Source organism: Rhipicephalus microplus, chromosome 2, assembly GCF_043290135.1.
Source record: "Rhipicephalus microplus isolate Deutch F79 chromosome 2, USDA_Rmic, whole genome shotgun sequence".
Classification (NCBI taxonomy): Eukaryota; Metazoa; Arthropoda; class Arachnida; order Ixodida; family Ixodidae; genus Rhipicephalus; species Rhipicephalus microplus.
This window is the reverse complement of record NC_134701.1, coordinates 293,648,995-293,672,076: the sequence shown is the minus strand read 5'-3', so window position 1 is coordinate 293,672,076 and position 23,082 is coordinate 293,648,995. Positions and strand designations below refer to the sequence as shown.

The window sequence follows — 23,082 nt, the reverse complement described above, 5'->3', positions numbered from 1 at the left end:
CTAACAGGATTCTCGCGTACATGCTATCTATGTATGTCGCAGCAGACCACAAGAACTTGGACGGCGTGCTACTTTTCATCGCTTACGTATTTAACACCGCACAGCATGGTAATACCAGCTGCAGTCCGTTCTTTCTTCTGTATGCTCAGCCGCCTCGTCATACTCTGGATACCGTCTTCCCGTTTTTAGATGCGGAGCATCTAATACTCGAGGCTTGTAGTGCGGCGCCGTCCGCAAGCTTCCTCCTCCTTCTTCCACCATCTGTGCATCCCTTCCTCCTCTACACACCGCGCGCGCTTCACTACTCCACCATCTGTGCACCCTTCCTCCTCTACACACCGCGTGCGCTTCTCCTCTTCACGAACATTCGCTAGCTGTATAATGTAGCGCGCATGCGCCGTCACGCTTCGAGAACATCGGCAGCTGACGCGCGCGCATGCGCCGTCGCGCTTCGAGAACATCGGCAGCTGACGCGCGCGCATGCGCCGTTGCGCTTCTTCCCCTTCTCGAACATTCGACAGCTGACGCGCGCATGCACCGTCACCCACCATCTGTGCCGCGCGCGCTTCTCCCCTTCGAGGACATTCTACAATTCTCCTGATTCTCCAGTGGACGCGCAGTGGACGCGCCGTCACGCTTCGAGAACATCGGCAGCTGACGCGCGCGCATGCGCCGTTGCGCTTCTCCCCCTTCTCGAACATTCGACAGCTGACAGTGCATGCGCCGTCGCGCTGTATATATACTCAAGGTCGGTGCTCGCTCGCTCAGTTGCCGCTCGTCGGTTGGTTTGTACGGCGCGTCGACGTCCGAGGTCGCAACCCGATCCACTCACTCTTCACTTTACCGACCAAAAAGCCATCGTGCTCAGAGTTCGTCGCAATAAATAAACACCGCCCTTTCGCATACGTGTCGTACGTGTTCACACATTTAACACCCCTCTTACAACCACGTTAACCAATTTAGCCAGCGACCCAAGTAAGTCGCAATTTAACACCCCATTTCACAACCACGTTAACCAATTTAGCCATCGACCCAAGTAAGTCGCACTTTAACACCCCGTTAGCCAATTATATGCTCCGCATCCTCCTCAGTGTTCGCCCGAGGGAAGCTGCGGGCAATTTTTTGTACCACCATGATTCCGGTATATCCGCGATCGTCTGCCGTGCAGAAGAAGCCCGACTTGCTTACCTGCGCACCCTCGCTTCGCAAGATCGCTCGAAGACACGTTTTGACCGTCAACGTCGACACGTGACGTATAATCGCGGAGACCTCGTGTTGCTGTGGGCGCCAAATAGAAAACGTGGGTTGTGTGAAAAATTGCTGGTGCACTATGCGGGACCTTATGTTGTTCTACACCGTATACGCGACTCAACTTACCGCGTAGCACGCCTTCATTCAAATGTCTGATGGTCTGCAAAGACTGAACTTGTCCATATAGCACGTTTGAAGCGCTATATTCCCAGAGAGACTCTTTGACTCGCCCGGTGGGCTTCGTCTGCGCGGAGGGAAATGTTACTGCATATGTGATGTGATTTGGGTATGAGCCACTGGTTAGCGGGGAACAGGCAGATTAGAGAAGAGGACGTTCGGCTAGCGAGATAGGCATCCGGTGCACGACACCTTCAAGTCTACCGGTACACCACAGTGGAATAAACACATAAACGTAACAATATGAATAGGAGAGACTTTGTAGTGGAGGGCTCCGAAAATTTTGACCACCTGGAGTTAATTCACGCACACCCTATTTGGCGCGCATGGACCTACAGCATTTTCGCATCCATCGTAAATGCAGCCACCGCAGCCGGGATTCGAACCCGCGACGTGGTGGAGCGTACCGTGGTGGGGCGTACCATGGAAATCTATAAATGCTAAGTGTTGTGCCCACAACAACAAAAAAGGTGAAAACGACTGTAGCACTTTAAGCACCGTGGTTTAGTTTTCCAGCAATGTTATGCTGTGACAACCGAGCTGGACTGCATAACACAGCTAGGCAGGGTCGACAATAACAAAATGCATTCCTTTTAAAAGAACAAGGCCGCCTAAATTGGCACACACCAATCCAGGTGGCAGTGGTAAAAATTATCGCTAAAAAAGCTGAAAACCATGACACATCACGCAGTAAGCCCAATACATGTGTCATGGAGAAAAATTATTCCTTGATCATGGCTACGCTTTTTCATGACAATGATGACCAAGAATGGTGCATTCGAAGAAATTTTTGCCATTTTTGCATTTGCATCTATGAGGGACTAGTACATGTGGAGGGCCGCGGTGCCTCTGCATCGTTGGAGGACCTGTGTGTGTGTGTGTGTGTGTGTGTGTGTGTGTGTGTGTGTGTGTGTGTGTGTGTGTGTGTGTGTGTGTGTGTGCATGTGTGTGTGTGCATGTGTGTGTGTGTGCATGTGTGTGTGTGTACGTGCGTGCGTGCGTGCGTGTGTGTGCGTGTGTGTGTGTGTGTGTGTGTGTGCGTGTGTGTCAGTTTACTATGCCATGAAACATTTTAAAAGTGCACGCTCACGTCGACCAATATCTCTATAAGTCCGATTTATCGTACACGTGAACGTAACTGAAATGCCATCATCAGAAGCTGTTGCCAACGAGTGCGTTGACCCACATCCATTTTGGTCACGTTGGTCCTGCACGTGGTCGCTGTTGCAACACCATCTTCGGAGCGCCGCATTCAAGTTCGCAGTGCAACGAAATACTGGTTGCTCTGGCAGTACAGCGCATTATTGTACTGTGATTCAGTGTGCTTCATTTGATATCGCTCCAAGGAGTAAGGAACTATAAGATGTTGAACAAAAAAAAAAAACGACGATTTCATCGTAGAGCGCCATGCGAAGTTCATAGTCGCAAGTATACGCCCATGACAGCTACGTCGTCAGCATCTTACCCTAACGACATCGGCCGCTGCAAGTCTTGCGAATGTGCACCAGAACAGGGACCGTTGGTCGAACGCTAACACGGCACAGCCTAGGCTGAAGGCACTTGCAGACAAGGAAGCCTACGATCGCGGGTGATCTCCGTGAGAGTCTATATGTCCAATCTGAGTGCCATAACGGGCCGAGGTATCTGAGAGTCTTGCACGTGAGTCACTGCAGGGTATTCCATGAGACACTTCCTGTACAGAAAGCAAAGTGGTTGCCATCTTGACGGCACACTGACTTTCCAGTTGTCCTTCTGCCTGGCGGGAAGGACTTGGGGGCAGACGGCACATTGTATCAAGAGAGGTCTTGTTACGAGCCTTCGGGTTCCACGCGGCCTTCATCGTGTGCCTTGTCGCCCTCGTTGCTGGTTGAAGCGACCGGTGAAGATGTTTTATCTGCGATGCGAAAGGAAAAAAAGAGAGAGAAATTGTAATCATCTGGGCACGACTCTCCTTGTGGGATCGCGAAAATATATGCTTACGGTTTCCGATCGATACCCACTCCCCGTTGCAATACACGTCGTCTTTGGCGCTTTCTGTGTCAAAGGTTCTCTTACGACTCATCATAATGAAGACGGCTTCTGTGCATTGCCTTCAGAATACTTTGGAAGGGTCTGCTGCTGCTGGTATGAATACATAATGCAAGGACACAGAAACCGGGCGCACATCTTTCTGATTTCTTGCTTTGTTGAGCTTTATTATGTATGCAAGCCAAATCCAACAAACCCAAATACGAGTTTCAACGTGTTAGCATGGTTCCGTGAGTGCGAAACACTGTTAAAGGGACACTGAGCAAGAACATTGGCTTGGTTTTGATTGAAAAACTGCACTCTTAGAATTGTAACGCCATACTTTTCACAATCATAAGTTCATTAACAGAGGAAGAGTTTAGGGTCGAAATGTCGTTTTTAAATTTCACGCTAAACTTTTTTTCGCGACGTAAAAAATTTCAGAATGTAATTTAGGTGTTTTTGTAGCATTGGCTGGTTGAAAAGTTTTTTAAACTTCGTATGCTGAGTCTATGGCATCCACACCTTGCAGCATATTTCAGTTTTCTCATTTGGAAGCTACGTAGGAGACGCTTTCGAGACTTCCTACGTGTTTGGTGCGGGAATCTCAATGTGGCGTCGCGTTTTCTTTTCGCACGCTTTATACTAAGCTTCATGTCGCGGTTTTCGAGAAATCGTGCTCTCCTGATGCTTTTCTTTAAAAACGGAGGCGATTTTGCGCACTTCTGCGGTCATGCCACCTTGACAAAACAGGCGCTTCTGATAGCCAAAACATCATATACCGTCATGAATATCCTCGAGTGTGCTACAGCTCTTCCACCTAAAAACGAGTTTAGCGTACGTCATTCAGGCCGCTCCGCCGGTGGCAACGTTGTACGCCATCTTGTCATATCCCACTCAACAAACGACAAAAAGCGTGGTAGAAGATAATTCTACGCTGCAGCGATGTCTATTATCTCTCAGGAAGTTTTTCATGAGAAAGAAAAAAAAAACATCTGAAAGCAATTTTCTGCTCAGTGAACCTTGCATTTTACACCGTAGTTGCATGTGGTTCCTGTGCGTCAATAAACACGATAACTGGACAATGCTCGCGTGCATACATTTGACTCGTGCTAACATGTTCAAGGTTGTGCCCTCGCCATTCAGTGTGTATCATACCGACCACACGGCGATGATTCTCGCAACCAAGAAAATAATGGCTTTCCGATGAAGAACACTTTGTACGTATACTTTTCGCCTCGTATCATGTGCTGCACCCGTCCTCACATATTGGCTCATAATTGTTTATTCGGATTCAACCGAGTAGAAGAAGGCCGAGCTCTGTCAAGACCCGTCGTGCCGCTCACTTAATCGTTCATCTCCTCTTTGATAACAAACAATTTTTAGATCCTAATAAGTCTCAGGTTGATTAATCTTTGTGCATTCACAAATAAGCTGCCGAAATTTTAGGGCGTTTGCTCTCACAATTTCTAATTCAATATTTTTATAATCAAGCGAGCAGTCTAGGAGTCCAGCAACACTGGCACACTCGCGAGTGGTGACGCAACAATCGCTAGCTGCGCGAGCGATATTGTCAGCTGAGCGTGAAATCGGGATCTTCAGCTTGGCGCTGAAACTTTGGTCCTGCTGCTTCACGGCGGCGTTGAGCGGCGACATCTGGGGCTTGCTTATAAGGGCCACTTTTCATGTTTGTAGGCGAAAAAGACCATCTCTTTTTTGATGGAAACGAGGAATTGTTGGGTGACCGTGTCACGGCCCTTTTAAGGCGATCACCGTTATAACATTCAAGGGTGAACAATGCTGCAATCATGGATGCTTTCATTTAGGAGCACGCATAGACCCCTTTTCATATCTTTGTAGGTGAAAAAGACCATCTCTTTTTTGATGGAAATAAGGAATTGTTGGGTGACCGTGTCATGGCCCTTTCAAGGCGATCACCATTATAACATTCAAGGGTGAACAATTCTGCAATCATAAATGCTTTCATTTAGGAGCTCGCATAGACCCCTTTTCATATCTTTGTAGGCGAAAAAGACCATATTTCTTTATGGAAACGAGGAATTGTTGGGTGACCGTGTCATGGCCCATTTAAGGCGATCACCATTATAACATTCAAGGGTGAACAATGCTGCAATCATGAAGACTTTCATTTAGGAGCTCGCATAGACCACTTTTCATTTCTTTGTAGGCGAAAAAGACCATCTCTTTTTTTTATGGAAACGAGGAATTGTTGGGTGACCGTGTCATGGCCCTTTCAAGGTGATCACCGTTACAACATTGAAGGGTGAACAATGCTGCAATCATGGAGACTTTCATTTAGGAGCTTGCATAGACCCCTTTTCATATCTTTGTAGGCGAAAAAGACCATCCCTTTTTAGATGGAAACGAGGAATTGTTGGGTGACCGTGTCATGGCCCTTTCAAGGTGATCAGCGTTACAACATTCAAGGGTGAACAATGCTGCAATCATGGAGACTTTCATTTAGGAGCTCGCATAGATCACTTTTCATTTCTTTGTAGGCGAAAAAGACCATCTCTTTTTTTATGGAAACGAGAAATTGTTGGTGACCGTGTCATGGCCCTTTTAAGGCGATCACCGTTATAACATTCAAGGGTGAACAATGCTGCAATCATGGAGACTTCAATTTAGGAGCTCGCATAGACTCTTCTTCATCGTAAAAGAGAATGACGCTAATCTCAGCTTAGTGGGTTTGGCGTAAATGAAGGACGAGCGTACCGACGTTTGCAGGCGGCTGCCTCCCTACAGTGCGTGAAGCGATGCGCTGGAAGCAGCAAAAGCAGCCGTACGATGCCGAGGCCAGCGCGGCAACTCCACCCATGATGCGGAAGGCAGTCTCGGCTCCTAGGAAGTACATGGCGGTGCCGCCCACCAGGCTGCCCGTGCTGCGACCTGCAACCGAAAAAAAAAAGAAACGTGCAATGCAATGTAGACCAAAGTACGGAGAGCCCCTGCACCCTCCTAAAAAATTTCGCCTGCTCCCCCCCCCCCTCCCAAGATCAAGCATAGTCAAAACACATCCCATATGTTCCCAGCCTCCCTTGCCCCCCGAAGGAACTCACTTGTCATGGGTAGAGTTAGTGTAAATCTAGCCGTCGGTGTCCCCCAATAGAAGAACAAAAAAAAAAGAGCTCCTGGAGCCATCCCTAACACAGACGCAACCATTTTTCGAAAGAACAGCCTACTCTTGGATCGCACTGCAAGTGGAGCGAAGAACAAGCAGAAATATATCTTAAGGGAAACCGAGAGTGCGCAGCCGGTGTTGCAATGACAAAGCCTAGAAAATGCTTCAAAAGGCGACAAACACAGCTCTCGATCATAATTATTGATGATGCTAAACGTACCTTGAGGATCTAAGGATGTGCTAGCAGCACACAGAGAAAACTGTCTCGACTTTCTTCATCCGCGTCCTTCGTTGTGCGCTGCCGAAAGTTTCTTCATATGAGGGGCGTCGAATTGCAGTCTCCTTTTATTGGACGCGTCTCAATTGCGTGCTAAGCAGGGAAGCTATTCTTGATATACCTACCAGGTGGACATCTCCTCTTCAGCGAAGCACGTTCAATTACTCACAAAATCAGCGAGCCGTGACGCCATGGCACTTGTTACCACGTCGACGCACCGAACACACAAGAATATTCCCAGCGCTAAGGGAAAGAAAGTTACATGTGCAGGACACTTAAAGGGGAACTTCGGTGAACTTAGGCCATATCATAAGATCGAGCCGTTTTCAAATAGTACTTACAGTCCTGTGACAACTAGGCTAATTGATTTTGCCGAGAGACTCATCCATCGTTTTACATAGGCAAGAAACAGCAAGTCCAAACCGAAATAAAAACAGGGAGCTGTTCTGTACTGGGTATGCCATGACGTCACGGGACACGCTACACGCCACCACAGACTTTACATGGAGCGTGGTGGGTACAGACAAAAAAAAAAACGTATATCAGGCTTGATAGCGTCACAGCGTCTGTACCACCGGGCTTGACGAACATGGCATGTAATGTGCAGATAGGTAAAACAGACACATGGCAGTTCCCTTAATTGCAAGATCTTAAATAGACTTGTAATGAGAAAAGAAAGGTAACGGCATAAGTTTCTAAACAGGAGCATGAAAGAAACGAAAATTGTGCCTAATGAAAAAAAGGAACTGGCCCTGATACAGCAGATTGAAATGCGCAGGAACAAACAAAAGAGGGGATGAAAAATAAAAATAAAATACGCATATACTTTTATCATCACACACATGCAAATTAGGTAAATGAAAATGGTACGTATGCTACCGGGAAGTATTAAGTATACTAGCCTTTCAACATCTTAGTTCCATGATTTATTTGGACACCCATCAGGCTTCCCGCACTGCACCTTAAAGTGCGCACATGTACAGCCCAAGCAGTTCTGTGAGAAACCTGTTGTTATTTCTCGTTACCAATGTGTAGCGTTCATTTCAGGATTGTGCGATACCGTTCATTCACTGCAAATAAGTTGAGTGCTTTGAAAATTGGTTTCGTGTGTGCGTCGTGTACGGAATTAACGATGTTTTGAATCGCTTTCCTTTAGAATTTTACCGTGAAAGCTGTTATGAGATCACTTTTCGGGTCACGCGCAGTTGTTGTTGTCCGCCGCCACCGCCGCCACCGGTGTCCGTAACCACATCACGCGAACTCGAAAAGAAAAAAAACCCTTGCCCTAATGACACAGTGGGACTTGAACCTGGGTCCGCTGGGTGCCAGCCCAACAAACATTCTACCAATGAGTTACGCCGGTGCTCGTGACTCGTCAAACTTGCCTTAGGCAGGCTTGATGTCGGGAAAGCAATCGCATTAACACGACTTATAAATCGTTTTAGATTAGCGAGAGAACAACTAGTCGTCGCACAGTGCGAATAGCGGAACGAGTGGGCCGTCCAATGCTCCAAACAATCACAAAAGCTTCTTATTGTTCCCCTATTAATTGTGGCACATACCCACTTCAGCCATAATTTCTCATCGTCGTCAGCCACTGCATGAGCAATTGGCACAAAATTCCTTGCAAGTGTTTAGCGGATACTACGCTTCTCAGAAGATTAACGAAAAACAGCATAGCGAATGCTGGCCTACTACCCCAAAAGTTTATTATTAATGCCCTGGTGGGTACCAAGCAAGTGTGCTCGCAGTAGTTGCCCAATCAGTGTTTTGAAAAGGCTCTGAAAGGTCGCTCTTCCAGCTTTCGCTGTGACTGTGCTGCGCCTACCACGCAGGGCTGGAGTTATTTTTTGTATTTTCTGTGTGTTTGTTTCGGTGGTAGTGCCCGAGACTAAGTAACTTAGACAAGAATAGTGGCTTGTAAATTAACAATTTCATGTTTTGTGGCAGGGTGTAATGAAATTTGCATAATGTTCCTGCAGTTTTTGTAAGATTGCTTAAGGTGGACTTCAATTGATCTGTTGGCCGATGGCTAGGTGGCGTCAAGGAACGCGGACGTGAAAACGTCAGCTCCCGCTTTCCTAATATTTTCAGTCGTTTTTCGTTTTGTTTTTTTTTTCGCTCCAAGATCATTGGCTTTTGGCGTTTCGAACAAACAAGCTCTGCGGTTTCAGTAGAGCCGCCACTTTTGGCGGCGAGTGAAGTCTTAGAGATTTTTTGGGACTTTAATGTTGCGAAGCGGCGAGCGCCACTGCTAACCCTAACCACGCCTAGGGTTATCAAAGAGTACGACCGTTAGGCGTAGCCAAGAGCTCGGCCAGACGCGCAACCTGCTGGATCACCCTCCGTACGCCACTGCCGACAACTAGGCACTGATGATGCCTTCCACCATAACAGTGGAGGGGATGGAAGTAAGCGTGGATATCTTCGACGGACCAGGATGGGCCACCGCCATAAGGCGCCGAAGACAGACGACTCTATCGAACGAGAAGCTGGCCGCTGGGACGGTCGAGCACAACCAATCGAAGCACCCTAGGGGATTCAAAAAGAGCCAACCGTCACTACACCGTGTGGCATTCGCTTGCAGGCTATTCCGCATGCCCAAGCACCAGATCAGAGTAATCATGGGACAAAGAGGAGGATTGGACTTAGCCAGAGTCGACCTCGTTCTGCTGGTGAGAGCCGTCATACTGGCCGCCAAGATCACCAACCAACAAGCACAGGAGGACATGATGTGCCCCAACAAGATGCAAAACATCATCGTCATTTCTACGCCGCATCAAAATAATGCTACATCATACGTGAACGTGCAGAAACTGCACACAAAGCAAGGCTCGTTCGAAGTTGCCGCATACGTGGCCGCACCCGATAGTATATGCAAGGGCGTCATCAAGAACGCTGACCTCTCCCTTGGCGACGGAACGCTCAAACGGCTGATTGTTCACGACCGAAATCCCACTGCAATCGAGGCAAGACGCATTAAAAAGACCAAAGTCGTCGCAATCCTCTTCGACGGGTTGCGTGTTTCGAGCACAGTGATGTGCGGAACCGTCATGGTTCCCTGCTCGCTCTACAAGCGACAAGTCGATGTTTGCAGAACGTGCGGAGGAGTTGGTCATCGCGCCTATGTTTGCCGGCACACAAACGCAACGAGCAAGAAATGTCACAACTGCGAAGAAACACTTCAAGAAGATGGCGTGCGTCACTGCGAGCCAAAATGCAAGCTTTGCAATGGCTATCACCCCACCGGAGATCGCGAATGCAAAAGACGCTTCCACATTCCATACATAGTGAGAAGGAGAAGACGCAGAAAGCAAGAGTGGCAAGCACAACAACGTCAAAACACGACAACATACGTCACGTTCAAGGAACCCTGCCACAACCAGGTGCCGGGACGGGAGAACGCCTCGAGCGTCCATCACCGTTCTCGATCCAGGGGGAGATTCCGATCCACAGGGCATTCTTGTTCTGGAGGGCGCCCCTCGACCCTGTCGGAATCCGACAACCGCCTGTCATCACGGGAGTGCTCCAGATACCGATCGAGAACGAGACCAGCACCCGCACAGCACCAGCAGCAGCAGAAGCAGTAGCAGCAGCCGAACAATGACACCTGGGCCAGCAGAGTTGAAGGTACATCACGAAGCACAAGTAGCCAGCCCAGAGGTAAGGCACAGCCAAAGCATGACCCGATTCTCGCATACTAACGCTTGAACAAGAAAACAGGGCTCTCAAGAAGGAGCTTGAAGAGCTGCGGGCCACAATACCTAGAGTAGAGGGTGACCACGGGATTAACCAGTCTAGCTCACCGGCACCACCGACAACACGCTTACAACAAACGATCCACAACACACACACACGCAAAGCCGTAGACAGCGACAGCGATACGACGGGGGAAATCTGGATGGTCTCGAGCGATAAAGAAGCCCCACTGACAAACGCCGAGTCCACGATAACTAAGCTCAACGACAAAATTGATGCATTGGCGAACACGCTTGCAAGTTTATGGAAACCTTCAAGACATAAACTGACAAAGCTGACCAGAGGTTCGTGAGCCTGGAGAAGATGGTAGCCAACCCACCTGTGGCGGCTGCTCCTCAGAGCCTACGGGTCGTTTGTACGAAGCAGCGGTTACGGCAAGCGCGCCAAGCATAAGTTCTTGAGCTAAAGTCTGACCAGTCAAAGCACGCAATCTCGCGGAGGTAACGAGCCGCGACGCACACAAGCTACCAAGCCAAAATGGCCGCTGACCGTAACGATATTCGGATCTGGCAGTGAAACTGTGACTCACTTCAGAAACGCAAAGCACCACTAGCACAACTATTGCTAGCCTGTAAAAAAAAGCCGCGTATAATATTTCTAAAGGAATGTGGAGAAAGCAAAACTGCTAAAAGCATTGGTATACAGGGGTACAGGGTAGCCAGGCCGACCCTGCACCCCGATCAGAACAATACGCGAGGAGTGGCTACCTTCATCCGGAAGGACATAATGTTCACCGAAAGAGACGCCCCCGCTTACAAAAAAGGCCTGGATACAATTCTGGTGGAAATCTTACGACGCAGGGCTGTTAAAAAAAGCATCTTTGTGCTCAACGTTTAAAGTCCTCCATCAGATATATAATAAAAGAGATTTCAACACACTGCTTACCTCCGCTGTAAAAATGACGGATGACTATTCGCTCATAGTAGCGGGTGATTTCAACGCCAGGAGCACCGAGTGGGGATATTTAAAAAGTGAACGCAAAGGCACCAAGTTAGCACAAAGCGCGAATGCGCTGGACCTGCAGCTTATAAAAAACCCTCCCTTCAAGAAGAAGTAATTCGGTACAGCGGGACACAATGCCTGACCTTCACCAAGAACGTCAGAACTACCTGGGATAACCTCACCAAGGGCCTAGGTAGCGACCACTGCATCCTCGAAATTGCCATTGAGAACAAGGTGAAAACACCAAGAAAATTCAAAATGACAGACTGGGACTAGCTCCGTAAAATACGGGAGCAGAAGGGCAATACAGAACTATGATATGAAGTCCTCCTGAATGAATTAAAAATGGCAGTGAATGAGGCCACCAAAAGAGTCGAGACTGATGAATCTACCCCGGCCATGGACTTTCACCTGGCCAGTTTGCTGCAGAAAAAGCATGACCTAAAAGAAGCGTGGCGTAAAAACAAGCTCAACAGACACTTACGCATAAAAATCGCGGACCTTGGCCGCGAAATTGAATCTTACGCCAAAAAGCTCTGCGCCCAGCAGTGGAACAACACATTTGACGCAGCAGGTGGCAAAGGACACCGTAAGATTGGGCGTGTTGGTATAACATGATAAAGAGTGCTTACCAGCGCAAATGACGGGAGAGGAGGGGACTCGTCTATTCTCGTGTTCCCTCCTGTCCTGTCATTTGCGCTGGTAAGCACTCTTTAACTGATGGCAAAATGTGGAGGGGAAGCAAATGAGGGCTGCTCAAACACCTTAATGCGGACAGCGACAGAGCCACCAGAGGCGGCACCCAGCTGCAAATTGAACGATTGGTGCACAAGCACGCTTAGGACGGTGGTGGATCCCAAGCTCTCCTCAGAACGCTAGGCCAAAAATATCTCCCACTGGAAAGCAAAGCAGTAGCATGGGAAAACGAAAATCCCTCATATGGACGTCGACTGCAAGAAAAGCTAGACGAACCATTCAGCGAAGCTGAAATACGGTACGCTCTACAGCAACTCAATGGCAGATCGGCGCAACGGCCAGATGGCATCGACAATAAACCGCTACGGAATTTGGACGATAAAGCTACTGTAATCATTACTAAGTAAATCAATGAGGCCTGGGAAATGGGCACCGTGGCACAAGAGTGGCGTAGTGCCAAGGTTTTGCTCATCTCGAAACTTGGAAAGCCACTGATAACATAAGGCCCATATCACTTGCATCTTGCGTTGGAAGAGTAGCAGAGCATGCAATACTCAACCGTATCACGGAACACATTGAGAGCAGTAGGCTGTTTCGACACAACATTATTGGCTTTCGCAGGGACTGTCCACACAGGACGCCGTGTTGATTTTAAGAGAACACAAATTTTACGGGCTTCTCCACACGCCCAAAGCCATATTGGCCCTGGACCTGGCCAATGCCTTTGACACTGTAAAACATCAACACATACTGGGTGAAATATCGCACATGAACTTAAGCGAAAAATTCTACAACTGCATTAAAGCCTTTCTGGCAAACAGAACCGCCACCATTCGCATAGGCGAGCAATGCGGCGAATCCGAACAACTCGAAAATATCGGCACCCCACAAGGCTCAGTGCTCTCGCCTTTGATCTTTAATGTGGTGATAAGCAGGTTGTGGAGAAGCTCACTCAAATTCCATCTGTGCACCATGCCATATACGCGGATGATATTACCATATGGGTCCCATGTGGCCACTCATATGGCGCCTTGGAAGGAATTCTTCAACAAGCACTGACAAAAACTGAAGAATTTCTTAAGCCACTGAACTCGCCTTTCCCCCACCAAATCTACTCTAACGCTTTTCACCCTCGAAAAAATTCGGAGAAAGAGGAGCAGCAAGTGTTGCTCAAAGCTGAGAACAATGAAATGATACCGCAAGTATATACGGTATCAAGATATTGGCACAGCGCAAGACTACGAGTAGTTACGACGTAACTACAGAAGAAACAAGGACAGAAAGAGCGGTCCTTCTGTCCTTGTTTCTTCTGTAGTTACGTCGTAACTACTCGTAGCCTTGCGCTGTACAAATATGTTGATTCCCAATCACCAGCTAGCCCAAGCATCTGTATGATCAAGTATATACGGTTCAGGTACTAGAGCTAACGATAAGAGCCAAGGAGGGCCACAACAAGAAAGCGCTCAAGCGCCTTGAAAAAAGCATGAGCAATTTTGCAAGAGGCGTTGCTAGAATCGCCAACAAAAGAGCAGGCTTCCTAGAAGAAAACATCATGAAGGCGTATCACGCATTTCTCGTAAGTCACGTAGTATAAGCTTTCCCGTTTCTGAAACTTAAGAAGGCTGAAATCAAAAAAGTGCCGCCACATCCACGAAGTGAATGATGATGAGTGGGCGAAGCTCCGGAGGTAAACCTGGTAAACCATGAATCCTCCGTACATTTTGCCCTCTCGATTTTACTGCAACGCTCCCCCTAGCGTACGTCGCCGCACTAAATCGAACGATGACACGCGCCATATGTGGCATCATTCCTATTTTATAACACCTCGCATCTTTCATAATTAACTACACGTACCGCCGTCTAGTTTATAACATCTTGCATCTTTTCATCAGCTACAAGTATCGCCATCTAGTGAACGCTGCAAGAACTGAACGAGAAGTGGCTACATACAGGGGACGCACAGCCCACGCCTTAAGGAGCTTCGCCCCTAAAAGGTCGACTCCATGCTTCGCAAGGGACTGAAAACGGCACTCGGTTTGCGCCATAGTACGAGCAACGAGAAACTCGAGCAACTTAGTCGGCACAACACGGCTGAAGAAATTTTTAAGCCTCATAGAGTGGCACAGATCACACGCCTGTCGTTGACTCAGGCAGGCTATCTCATCCTACGAGCCGCAGGCATTTGCCCAATTTTTGAACCAGAGAAAAGAACCAGCTTAGTAATGACGCCAGGAAACACATTAGGGTTAAGCCAATCCTCTTCAACATTCACCCAACGTTCAACAAAGGCAGAAGGAAGGACAGATGGAGGGAGCTCATAAACAAGGAAACAAAAAAAAACACCACACGCACGCGCAATTCGTAGATGCCACCCGCTACTACAGCAGAGAGGCGTCTGCCATAGCGGTCGTTGATATAGACGGAAACCTCATAAACGCGGCAACCGTCCAAACGAGCCATGTCCACGAAGCAGAGGAAATGGCGATCGCGCTAGCCTTGCAAAGCTGCCAAGCCTACTCCACAATATACACAGACGCCAAGACGGCGGCACGAACGTTCGCGGCTGTCCAAGTAACTAGAAGCACTGGAAAACTCACCGTCAACGCAATAACAGAGTACGAGAGCAAAGAAACACTTATTAAAGAAGAGAAAGCTTAAATCTACGTATCCTGGTTCCCAGCTCACATGGGACAGTTACCGGGACTCGACCACTGCTATCCCAACAAAGAGGTCAACTGCCTGGCGCGTGAGGCCACACGCCGTGCCGCGGACAACGACCCCTCGAGGAGTGGGCGGTACGAGAATCTCTGCAGCAAGGACAAAGAACTCACATACCACGAGATCAATTCATATTACCAAGGACAAAGACGTGCCTTCCCAGCACCGCACCCAAAACTTAACAAAGCACAAGCTCTAACTCTAAGAAGATTTCAAACACGTACGTACATAACACCATCCACTTTACACGGAGTCGACCCCGACACACCACCCACATGCTCCCTTTACAACCATCCCTATTGCAATTTATAACACATGCTCTGGCTGTGCCCTACCCACAGCGCAGCACAACTAAATACCCAAGAGGCTTGGCAGGAAGCCCTCAAGAGCAACGAATACAAGCAGCAACTACAGGCGGTCCAGAGGGCCCGGGACATCGCTACAAGCCATCGGCTGCCAGCGCCATCCTGGGTGGAGCCTCCAGTTTGAATTAAGGGTCGGAATGGCCCATTCTCAGCCTCCTCATGATATTGTCACGGGGTCGTGACGTGGCCGAAGACAGGAGACTTCGTGTTGGGATTTAACTGTTTATTTGGGCGAACCTGTGCCCGGTAAACGGAAAATCCAATTACAGCAGCAGTCTCGCACAGATAGCAGTCTCGGACTGATGGCGGCGAACAGAGCATCGGCCTTCGATCAACTACTCACAAGCGGCGAAGCGCGTCGGCATTTATACTCTTGCCGTCGAATGTTCTAGCGTTATCGCTGGCGGTGGCATAGGTTCCAGAACAATCTGTACCGTTCGCACAGTGGGCGTGATCTTATCGAAATGATCTACTACAGTCCGCAACCTTCTCGAAAACTGCAGGCGCGGTTTGCGCTGAGAATCGTGTGGTGTTTTGGGACGATAACAAAAACTTGGGAAATGGAACGTGGCATTGCCCCCCTCTGAAAAAAGGCATCGTCCTGATGCTTTAACTAAAGATGAAGGTACAATAATAATGCAAGAAAGTACAATGAATAAATTACGATACAAGAATAATACAAAAAAACCCACTGTTTCAGTTTGTTAACGCGCATGAAACGGCTTGAGGCGTGCGACATGTGCGACTTCAGGTCGCGATCGGCGTCGTTGAGAGTTCGTGATGCCGTTGGGGACAACCTCGTAATCAAGTGGGCCGAGACGCCGAACCACCCTGTACGGTCCGAAGTACCGTCGCAGAAGCTTTTCACTTAGTCCACGTCGGCGTATCGGCGTCCACACCCAAACACGTTCACCGGGCTAGTATTCCACGAAGCGTGGTCGAAGGTTGTAACGGTGGCTGCCGGTCGTCTGTTGATTCTTGATACGGAGACGCGCAAGTTGTCGGGCTTCTTCGGCGCGTTGAAGGTACTCGCTCACATCGAGGTTTTCTTTGTCGTTGACGTTGGGTAACATGGCATCGAGCGTCGTTGCCGGGCTCCTTCCGTAGACAAATTTGTATGGAGATATCTGCGTCGTCTCCTGCACCGCCGTGTTGTATGCAAATGTCACATACGAAAGAATGGCGTCCCACGTCTTGTGTTCGACATCGACGTACATTGACAGCATGTCGGCGATCGTCTTGTTAAGCCACTCGGTGAGGCCGTTGGTCTGTGGGTGGTACGCTGTCGTCCGGCGGTGGTTTGTTTGGCTGTATGCCAAGATCGCTTGAGTTAAGTCGGCAGTGAATGCCGTTCCTCTGTCGGTGATAAGGACCTCCGGGGCGCCGTGACGTAGGACGATATTTTCGACGAAGAACTTAGCTACCTCGGATGCACTGCCTTTTGGCAGGGCTTTTGTCTCGGCGTAGCGGGTGAGGTAGTCGGTAGCTACCACGATCCACTTGTTTCCGAAAGCCGACGTCGGGAACGGCCCCAGTAGGTCCATACCAATCTGCTGGAAAGGTCGGCAAGGTGAATAAATTGGCTGCAGAAGTCCCGCTGGCCTTGTCGGCGGTGTCTTGCGTCGCTGACAGTCCCGGCATGTCCTCACATAACAATTGACGTCTGTGGTAAGACGTGGCCAGTAGTACCTTTCTTGTATCCTCGCGAGCGTGCGAGAAACACCGAGGTGCCCTGCCGTCGGATCGTCGTGCAGGGCCTGCAGGAGTTCTGGTCGCAGAGCTGAAGGCACCACAAGGAGGTACTTAGCTCGAAGTGGTGAAAAGTTTTTCTTTTGTAGAAGACCATTTCGTAGAAAAAACGACGCAAGTGCGCGCTTGAATACCTTCGGGACTTTGGCGGTCCTGCCTTCGAGGTATTCTATTAGGGCCTTAGGTTCCGGGTCGTTCAGTTCCGGGTCGAGGTATTCTATTCTTAGGTTCCGGGTCGAGGTATTCTATTAGGGCCTTAGGTTCCCACTGTCGTTCAGCGAAGTCGTTGGTAGCTATAGTTCCCAAGAAGTAGTCGTCATCCGGGTCGTCGGGTAGTGGTTGGTCGACAGGCGCACGAAAGAGACAGTCGGCGTCGGAGTGTTTTTTGCCGAACTTGTAATTGACAGTAATGTCATATTCTTGAAGTCTCAGGCTCCATAGTGCGAGGCGACCTGAAGGGTCCTTCAAGGGGGCTAGCCAACACAAGGCGTGGTGGTCGCTCACAACTTTGAAGGGCCTGCCGTAGAGTTAGGGGCGAAATTTCGACGTAGCCCAGATGATGGCGAGGCACTCCTTTTCTGTTGTGGAATAATTTGCTTCTGCTTTGGATAGCGATCGGCTGGCGTAACTAATAACCCTTTCAAGTCCGTCAGCCCTCTGCACAAGAACGGCGCCAAGACCTACGCTGCTTGCGTCAGTATGTATTTCTCTCTCGCCGAATTCGTCGAAATGGGCAAGTAACGGAGGCGTCTGGAGGCGATGTTTAAGCTCTTGGAAAGCGTGTTCCTGTGGCGTTTCCCACTTGAACTCCACGTCGGCCTTGGTAAGGTTAGTGTGAGGATCGGCGATGCGGGCGAAGTTTTTCACGAACCGCCTATAGTAGGCGCACAGGCCCAGACATCTGGTGTAGGTGCTGCTTCGTTCATGTACCGGACGCCCCCGTCAAGCCGTGTACCCAGCACCTCCACCAGATGTCACGGGGTCGTGACGTGGCCGAAGACAGGAGACTTTGTGTTGGGATTTAACTGTTTATTTGGGCGAACCTGTGCCCGGTAAACGGAAAGTCCAATTACAGCAGCAGTCTCGCACAGATAGCAGTCTCGGACTGATAGCGGCGAACAGAGCGTCGGCCTTCGATCAACAACTCCTGACAAGTGGCGAAGCGCGTCGGCATTTGTACTCTTGCCATCGAATGTTCTAGCGTTATCGCTGACGGTGGCGTAGCTTCCAGAACAATCTGTACCGTTCGCACAGTGGGCGTGATCTTATCGAAATGATCTACTACAGTCCGGAACCTTCTCGAAAACTGCAGGCGCGGTTTGCGCTGAGAATCGTGTGGTGTTTTCAGACGATAACAAAAACTTGGGAAATGGAACGTGGCAATATGTTTAAATAAAGTCAATCACTCTCACTCAACTGATCTGTTCACGTCATTTGTTCTTCAAAAATGACTCCTAGGTTTCTAGCGACGCGTGATAATTCTGCAGTAGACGTACATAATAAATTTAGACTGTCGATGATATTCAGTGCTTTGTTCCGAGCTCGAAATAAATTCGTTTTTGCCATGTTTAAGTTGAAAAAGTTGCCCATATTTCAAGTGCGAATTCTGACTAAGTTACCTTTTTCTATGAGGTTTGAGGGGTCACCCTTTGTAATAAATATATGTCTACCTATACGACAAATTTAGTAGTAGCAGAAATATTTCCTATACAATTTTCATATATACTAAAGAGCAATCGCCTAATATACTACGCTGAGGCACGCCAGCAATAATTGGTTTGAATTCGGGTACAAAACCATTAATAGTGGCTTGCTGCGGGCAGTGGTACAGTAAAGAAGTATAGGTTGTGATAAAGTACATCGAAATCCATAATGCTGCAGTTTCTCGAACGAGCAATAGTAGCCATGGGTCAAACACTTTCGAGGCTCCTGTCTTTCATCAGTCAGCGTGTCGACCTCATGCATCACCAAAGCACGGGGAAGAGCACGCTATATAGACTGTGACTGGGTGTCGGCAATCTGTCGTGGCTGCGCGGTGGCTGCCCGAAAATGACTGCATATGCTGCTGCCTTTGGGCATCAGAGCTGCCCACTGAGGGGTCCACGTCATGCAGGAAAGCCGAATGTAGAATCCGACGAGGCCCAGAGGCTCCGTGCGCTCGCTCGTTCATAACCAATCGCTATAGCGCAATGACGTTCGCTTCGAAAATAAAAAAAAGAACTCGAACGAACAATGGCTTTAAATATTGCTGGAACCATAGCTTGTTCGACGGCAGTGACCGTATAAATTTGTGTTTCGAAAACCGCCAATTCATATGTCGATTCTGCGCGAATCGCTCGTTTCAGGCAGTTTTTGACGGGGTCTTAAAATGAGGCGGCTTGGTAAAGCTATCGCTAGAACTATCACTCCGTGTTTTTCAAGTAACACAAGTGAACGAAAACTTTCGGCTCATCTGTACGTGGTTGTGACTAAACACTCGGTGAGGCTTCAAATGCACAGGTACTGCGTTGCGAAGCCCGAACCGAATTATACGATTTCTATAGACCTGTGAGGTGCATATTGACCCTCGCACTATTCTATCGTTCCGTCCCGTTCAATGTACGTTAACGAGTGCGCGCAAAAAATACGTACTCTGTTTGTTATCGGCTATAGTCGCAAGATTATTGCCACTGAGACTTATAACTTCACTTTATAATCATATATAAGTCAGGCATGACATCTGTGGTGATGTGCTTTCTGCAACCTGTAACGCTGGAATAAGTAGTGCATTTGCATGAAACTACCGACACATTCGAGCTGCAGTCGAATGTGTCGACTTCGCAGCACTCAGTCACTGCGCTGCACCGCTGTGACTCAGTGGTGCCAAGTCTAAGTCGGAATAGAAAAACCGGAGATAAAAACAACATTCAACAGCAAGTACTGATACAGTCTTAAGACAGACAATGATATACAAAAAAAGGAGATAAAAAAGTTGGTGTGCAGGTAACACATGAGAATAATCCTGTGATTTAATAATGCACGCCGAAGACAGAGAGGAAAATAAACCACTGATGCACCCGCTTCTGTTGTTCGGGGACGTATAGACGAGCCTGTTTTTTTTTTTTTTTCGTTTTCTCTAAATCCGAGAAATGAGATGAATATTTGGAACTGTAGCTCAAACGGATGAGGCACTAGAGAAAACATTGAAAAAATTCACTTATTACTCGGCTCATCACTTGCATTAACTACGAGCGGGAAAATAAAAGGAAAAAAGCGTATATTTGTGTGCTCATTTTCTATGTTAGACACAATACGAATGATATCTAGCTGGCAATCAAGCTGAGGAAAGTATATGGGATGTTACTATAAGTAATCGTTGTGTGAATCAGTGAAGAAAGAGAGCAAGATAAAAAAACAACTTGCCACGGGCAGGGACAGAGCCTGCGAACTTCCAATCACGCGTCCGTAGCAGCACCGGGTGCGTTGTTGGAAGGTCACAGGTTCGGTTCCTGTACGCGGCTAGTTATTTTTCCGTCAACTTTTCTTTCTTCACAATTACATTATGACACTTGTAGGAACATCCCCCATACTTCTCTTAGCATGATTGTCTGTATGATCTCAATAACGAAGTGAAACAGGAACAAGAGCCACCACAGGAGTGAGTGGCTAGTAATAAGGATGTGATTACACGTCTCATTGTAGAAACTGAGCAAATAGATAGACTCCTTTATATAATCACAGCATACCGTTCGTACCACTGTCGGCCAAAGAGTTAAAATACAACGTGAAACGATGAATTTTGTTTATGGTGCCGTCGTGATGCCACTTAAAAGTGCGAATTTTTCACGCGTGTTTCTTTGTGACCACATCTCATCTGAATTCACTGTTGTGTTTGCAGCATAATGTGGTGTCCATAGTATTTGTTGGGGCTTAATGTTCCAAACATATACGGCAGCGGGAGCGCCCGAAGTTTGAACCACGTGGGTCTGTGCACCCATATGTAAGCACACGGGCCTCAATCATTTTCGAATTCAAATACAATTTCTGCCAGCGTTGCGTCTCCGTCTTCTCTGGTGAGGAAGCCAGACTGTCCCAACACGGACCTCTAATACTCTTCATACGAGCGACAAAAGTAATTAGCATGAGTAAGTGGCCGGAAGCAGCTGGTTTACGATGAGACGAAACGCGCTTTCAAGAGTTGACTCGCGAGGAGACAGAGAGAGGAGCACGCAGGCTCTTGGGCCCGATCCCGTTGACGTTGCTTCCTTAAGGGCTGCAGAAATTAGGCGTCTCTTTCTGCCTCTAACCACCGGTCCCGCTGCGCCATGACGCTGGCAGCCCGGTTAGCGGCAGCCATTGTCTGCTCAAACGGGTCCTCTGAATGGCTCCCAGGTCTTGAGGAGGGCCCGTTGGGGAGGATGTGTATGACAGGTGCATGAGGTTCAGGGCAGAGAGTACAGGCTGGTGTTAGGTAAAGGGGGTGATAGAGTGACAGAACGACAGGCGAAGGAAAAGTGGGAGTCAGTAGCTGGCGCCAGAGGGAACCTGTCGTTTGCTGAGGAACGTGTGCGGTGGAGGATAGAGCTGATGCCCTGCCTGAGTCAGCTCGTTGAAAGTATGCGCGCGCTCCTTCGTGAATCTGGGATCGGAGGCCTCCAGTACCCGGTTTAGAGTACATCGGGCTAAGATGTTGGCGGCCTCATTTCCAGGATTCCCGGCGTGTGTGGGCATGGCGGGGTGAGGGGGAAGTGCTCGGGTCCAGTGTGAAAAACGCAAGGGCATGAACTCGGCCTCGTGCGGAATACAGAATTGCGGTTCTGTAATCGAATAAAACATACCGTGCTTCAGTGGTAACAACTGATAAGGCAATGGCGGCTTCCTCTTCACCTTCGGGGGAGGTGCTTGAAGGAAGTGTGTGTGTGTACCTACTAGGAAGAGTGTGAGTCCCTACGGTAGCCACCGCTTCATCACCCACGAATGCTGCGTCCACCCATACGGTGCCCGGTTTGGAGCCGTAACATTGGCTTAGAGTTCTAGCGCGAACTCCACGGCTGATTGATTGGTTTATATGGTGGGTTTAACTTCCCAAAACCACCATATGATTATGAGAGACGCCGTAGAGGAGGACTCCGTAAATTTCGACCACCTGGGGTTCTTTAACGGGAAGCCAAATCTGAGAACACGGACTTACATGATTTCCGCCTCCATCGAAAATTCAGTCATTGCCACTGGGATTCGATCCCGCGACCTGCAGGTCAGCAGCCGAGTGCCTTAGCCACTACACCACCACGGCGCGGCGAGCTCCATGGCGTTTATTGGGATGGTTACGGGCAAGTGGTGCAATGTTGGCGGTGGAGGAGCCTTGGTATGGAGAGTTATGTCGGATCATTAGCTGGTATCTGGATTTCAAGGGAGCACAGAATATGTCGTCCAGTGTCGGTTTGTGTGAGGCGAAGGCATGGCGGTGCACATCAATGAGTTCCCCGATAGAAGTCGATTGGTATAGGCGTACTTATGAGAATATGGAGGGCTACTTTGTATGCCCGATGCTTGAAGGCATCCAGGGCTTTAGTGTCTCGGCGAGAGAGTTCGAGGTTGTAGAGCCTGAGGCTGTGTACAAATGCAGGAATTCACCCTCCTTCATGCCTCTGTGGTGGCTCGAAACCCGGCGGATGAGGTGCGAGATCACCCCTACAACCTGCTTGAGTTTTGGGATTGTGTTAGTGTCATTCCCATGCTTTCGTATATGCATACCAAATATCTGGAGCGTGCGCTCAAATTTGCGTGTCGATCTACCATACAATGCAATAACGATGAGGGAGGGAGGCTAGCTGCGGATTTTGGGAAGGATGCAGAACAGTCCGCACTTCACTGAAGAACAAGTAAGTCCTACACTAGCTGCATAGTTTTGTGATAGTTGGGGTGTGGTTGGAATAATGTCCTGTATGTCATCATCACTTCCATGGGCCGACCATAGCGTGACATCATTTGCGTATAGGGTGTGTTTTAGGTGAGGAACA

General features: G+C 48.7%; 1 protein-coding gene across 2 annotated transcripts in view; it reads right to left on the bottom strand.

The window, feature by feature from the left end:
* Positions 1–2,527: 2,527 nt before the first annotated feature.
* The window catches only part of LOC119162602 (major facilitator superfamily domain-containing protein 6), a 75,715-nt gene continuing 55,160 nt past the window's right edge, over positions 2,528–23,082 (bottom strand). For both annotated transcript variants that reach the window (XM_075882273.1, XM_075882274.1), the window contains 2 exons: positions 6,172–6,345; positions 2,528–3,322 (listed from right to left, as the gene is read on the bottom strand). In XM_075882273.1, the coding sequence (XP_075738388.1) occupies positions 3,237–3,322; positions 6,172–6,345 (260 nt within the window). In that variant the 3' untranslated portion in view covers positions 2,528–3,236. The remainder of the gene's footprint in view (positions 3,323–6,171; positions 6,346–23,082) is intronic.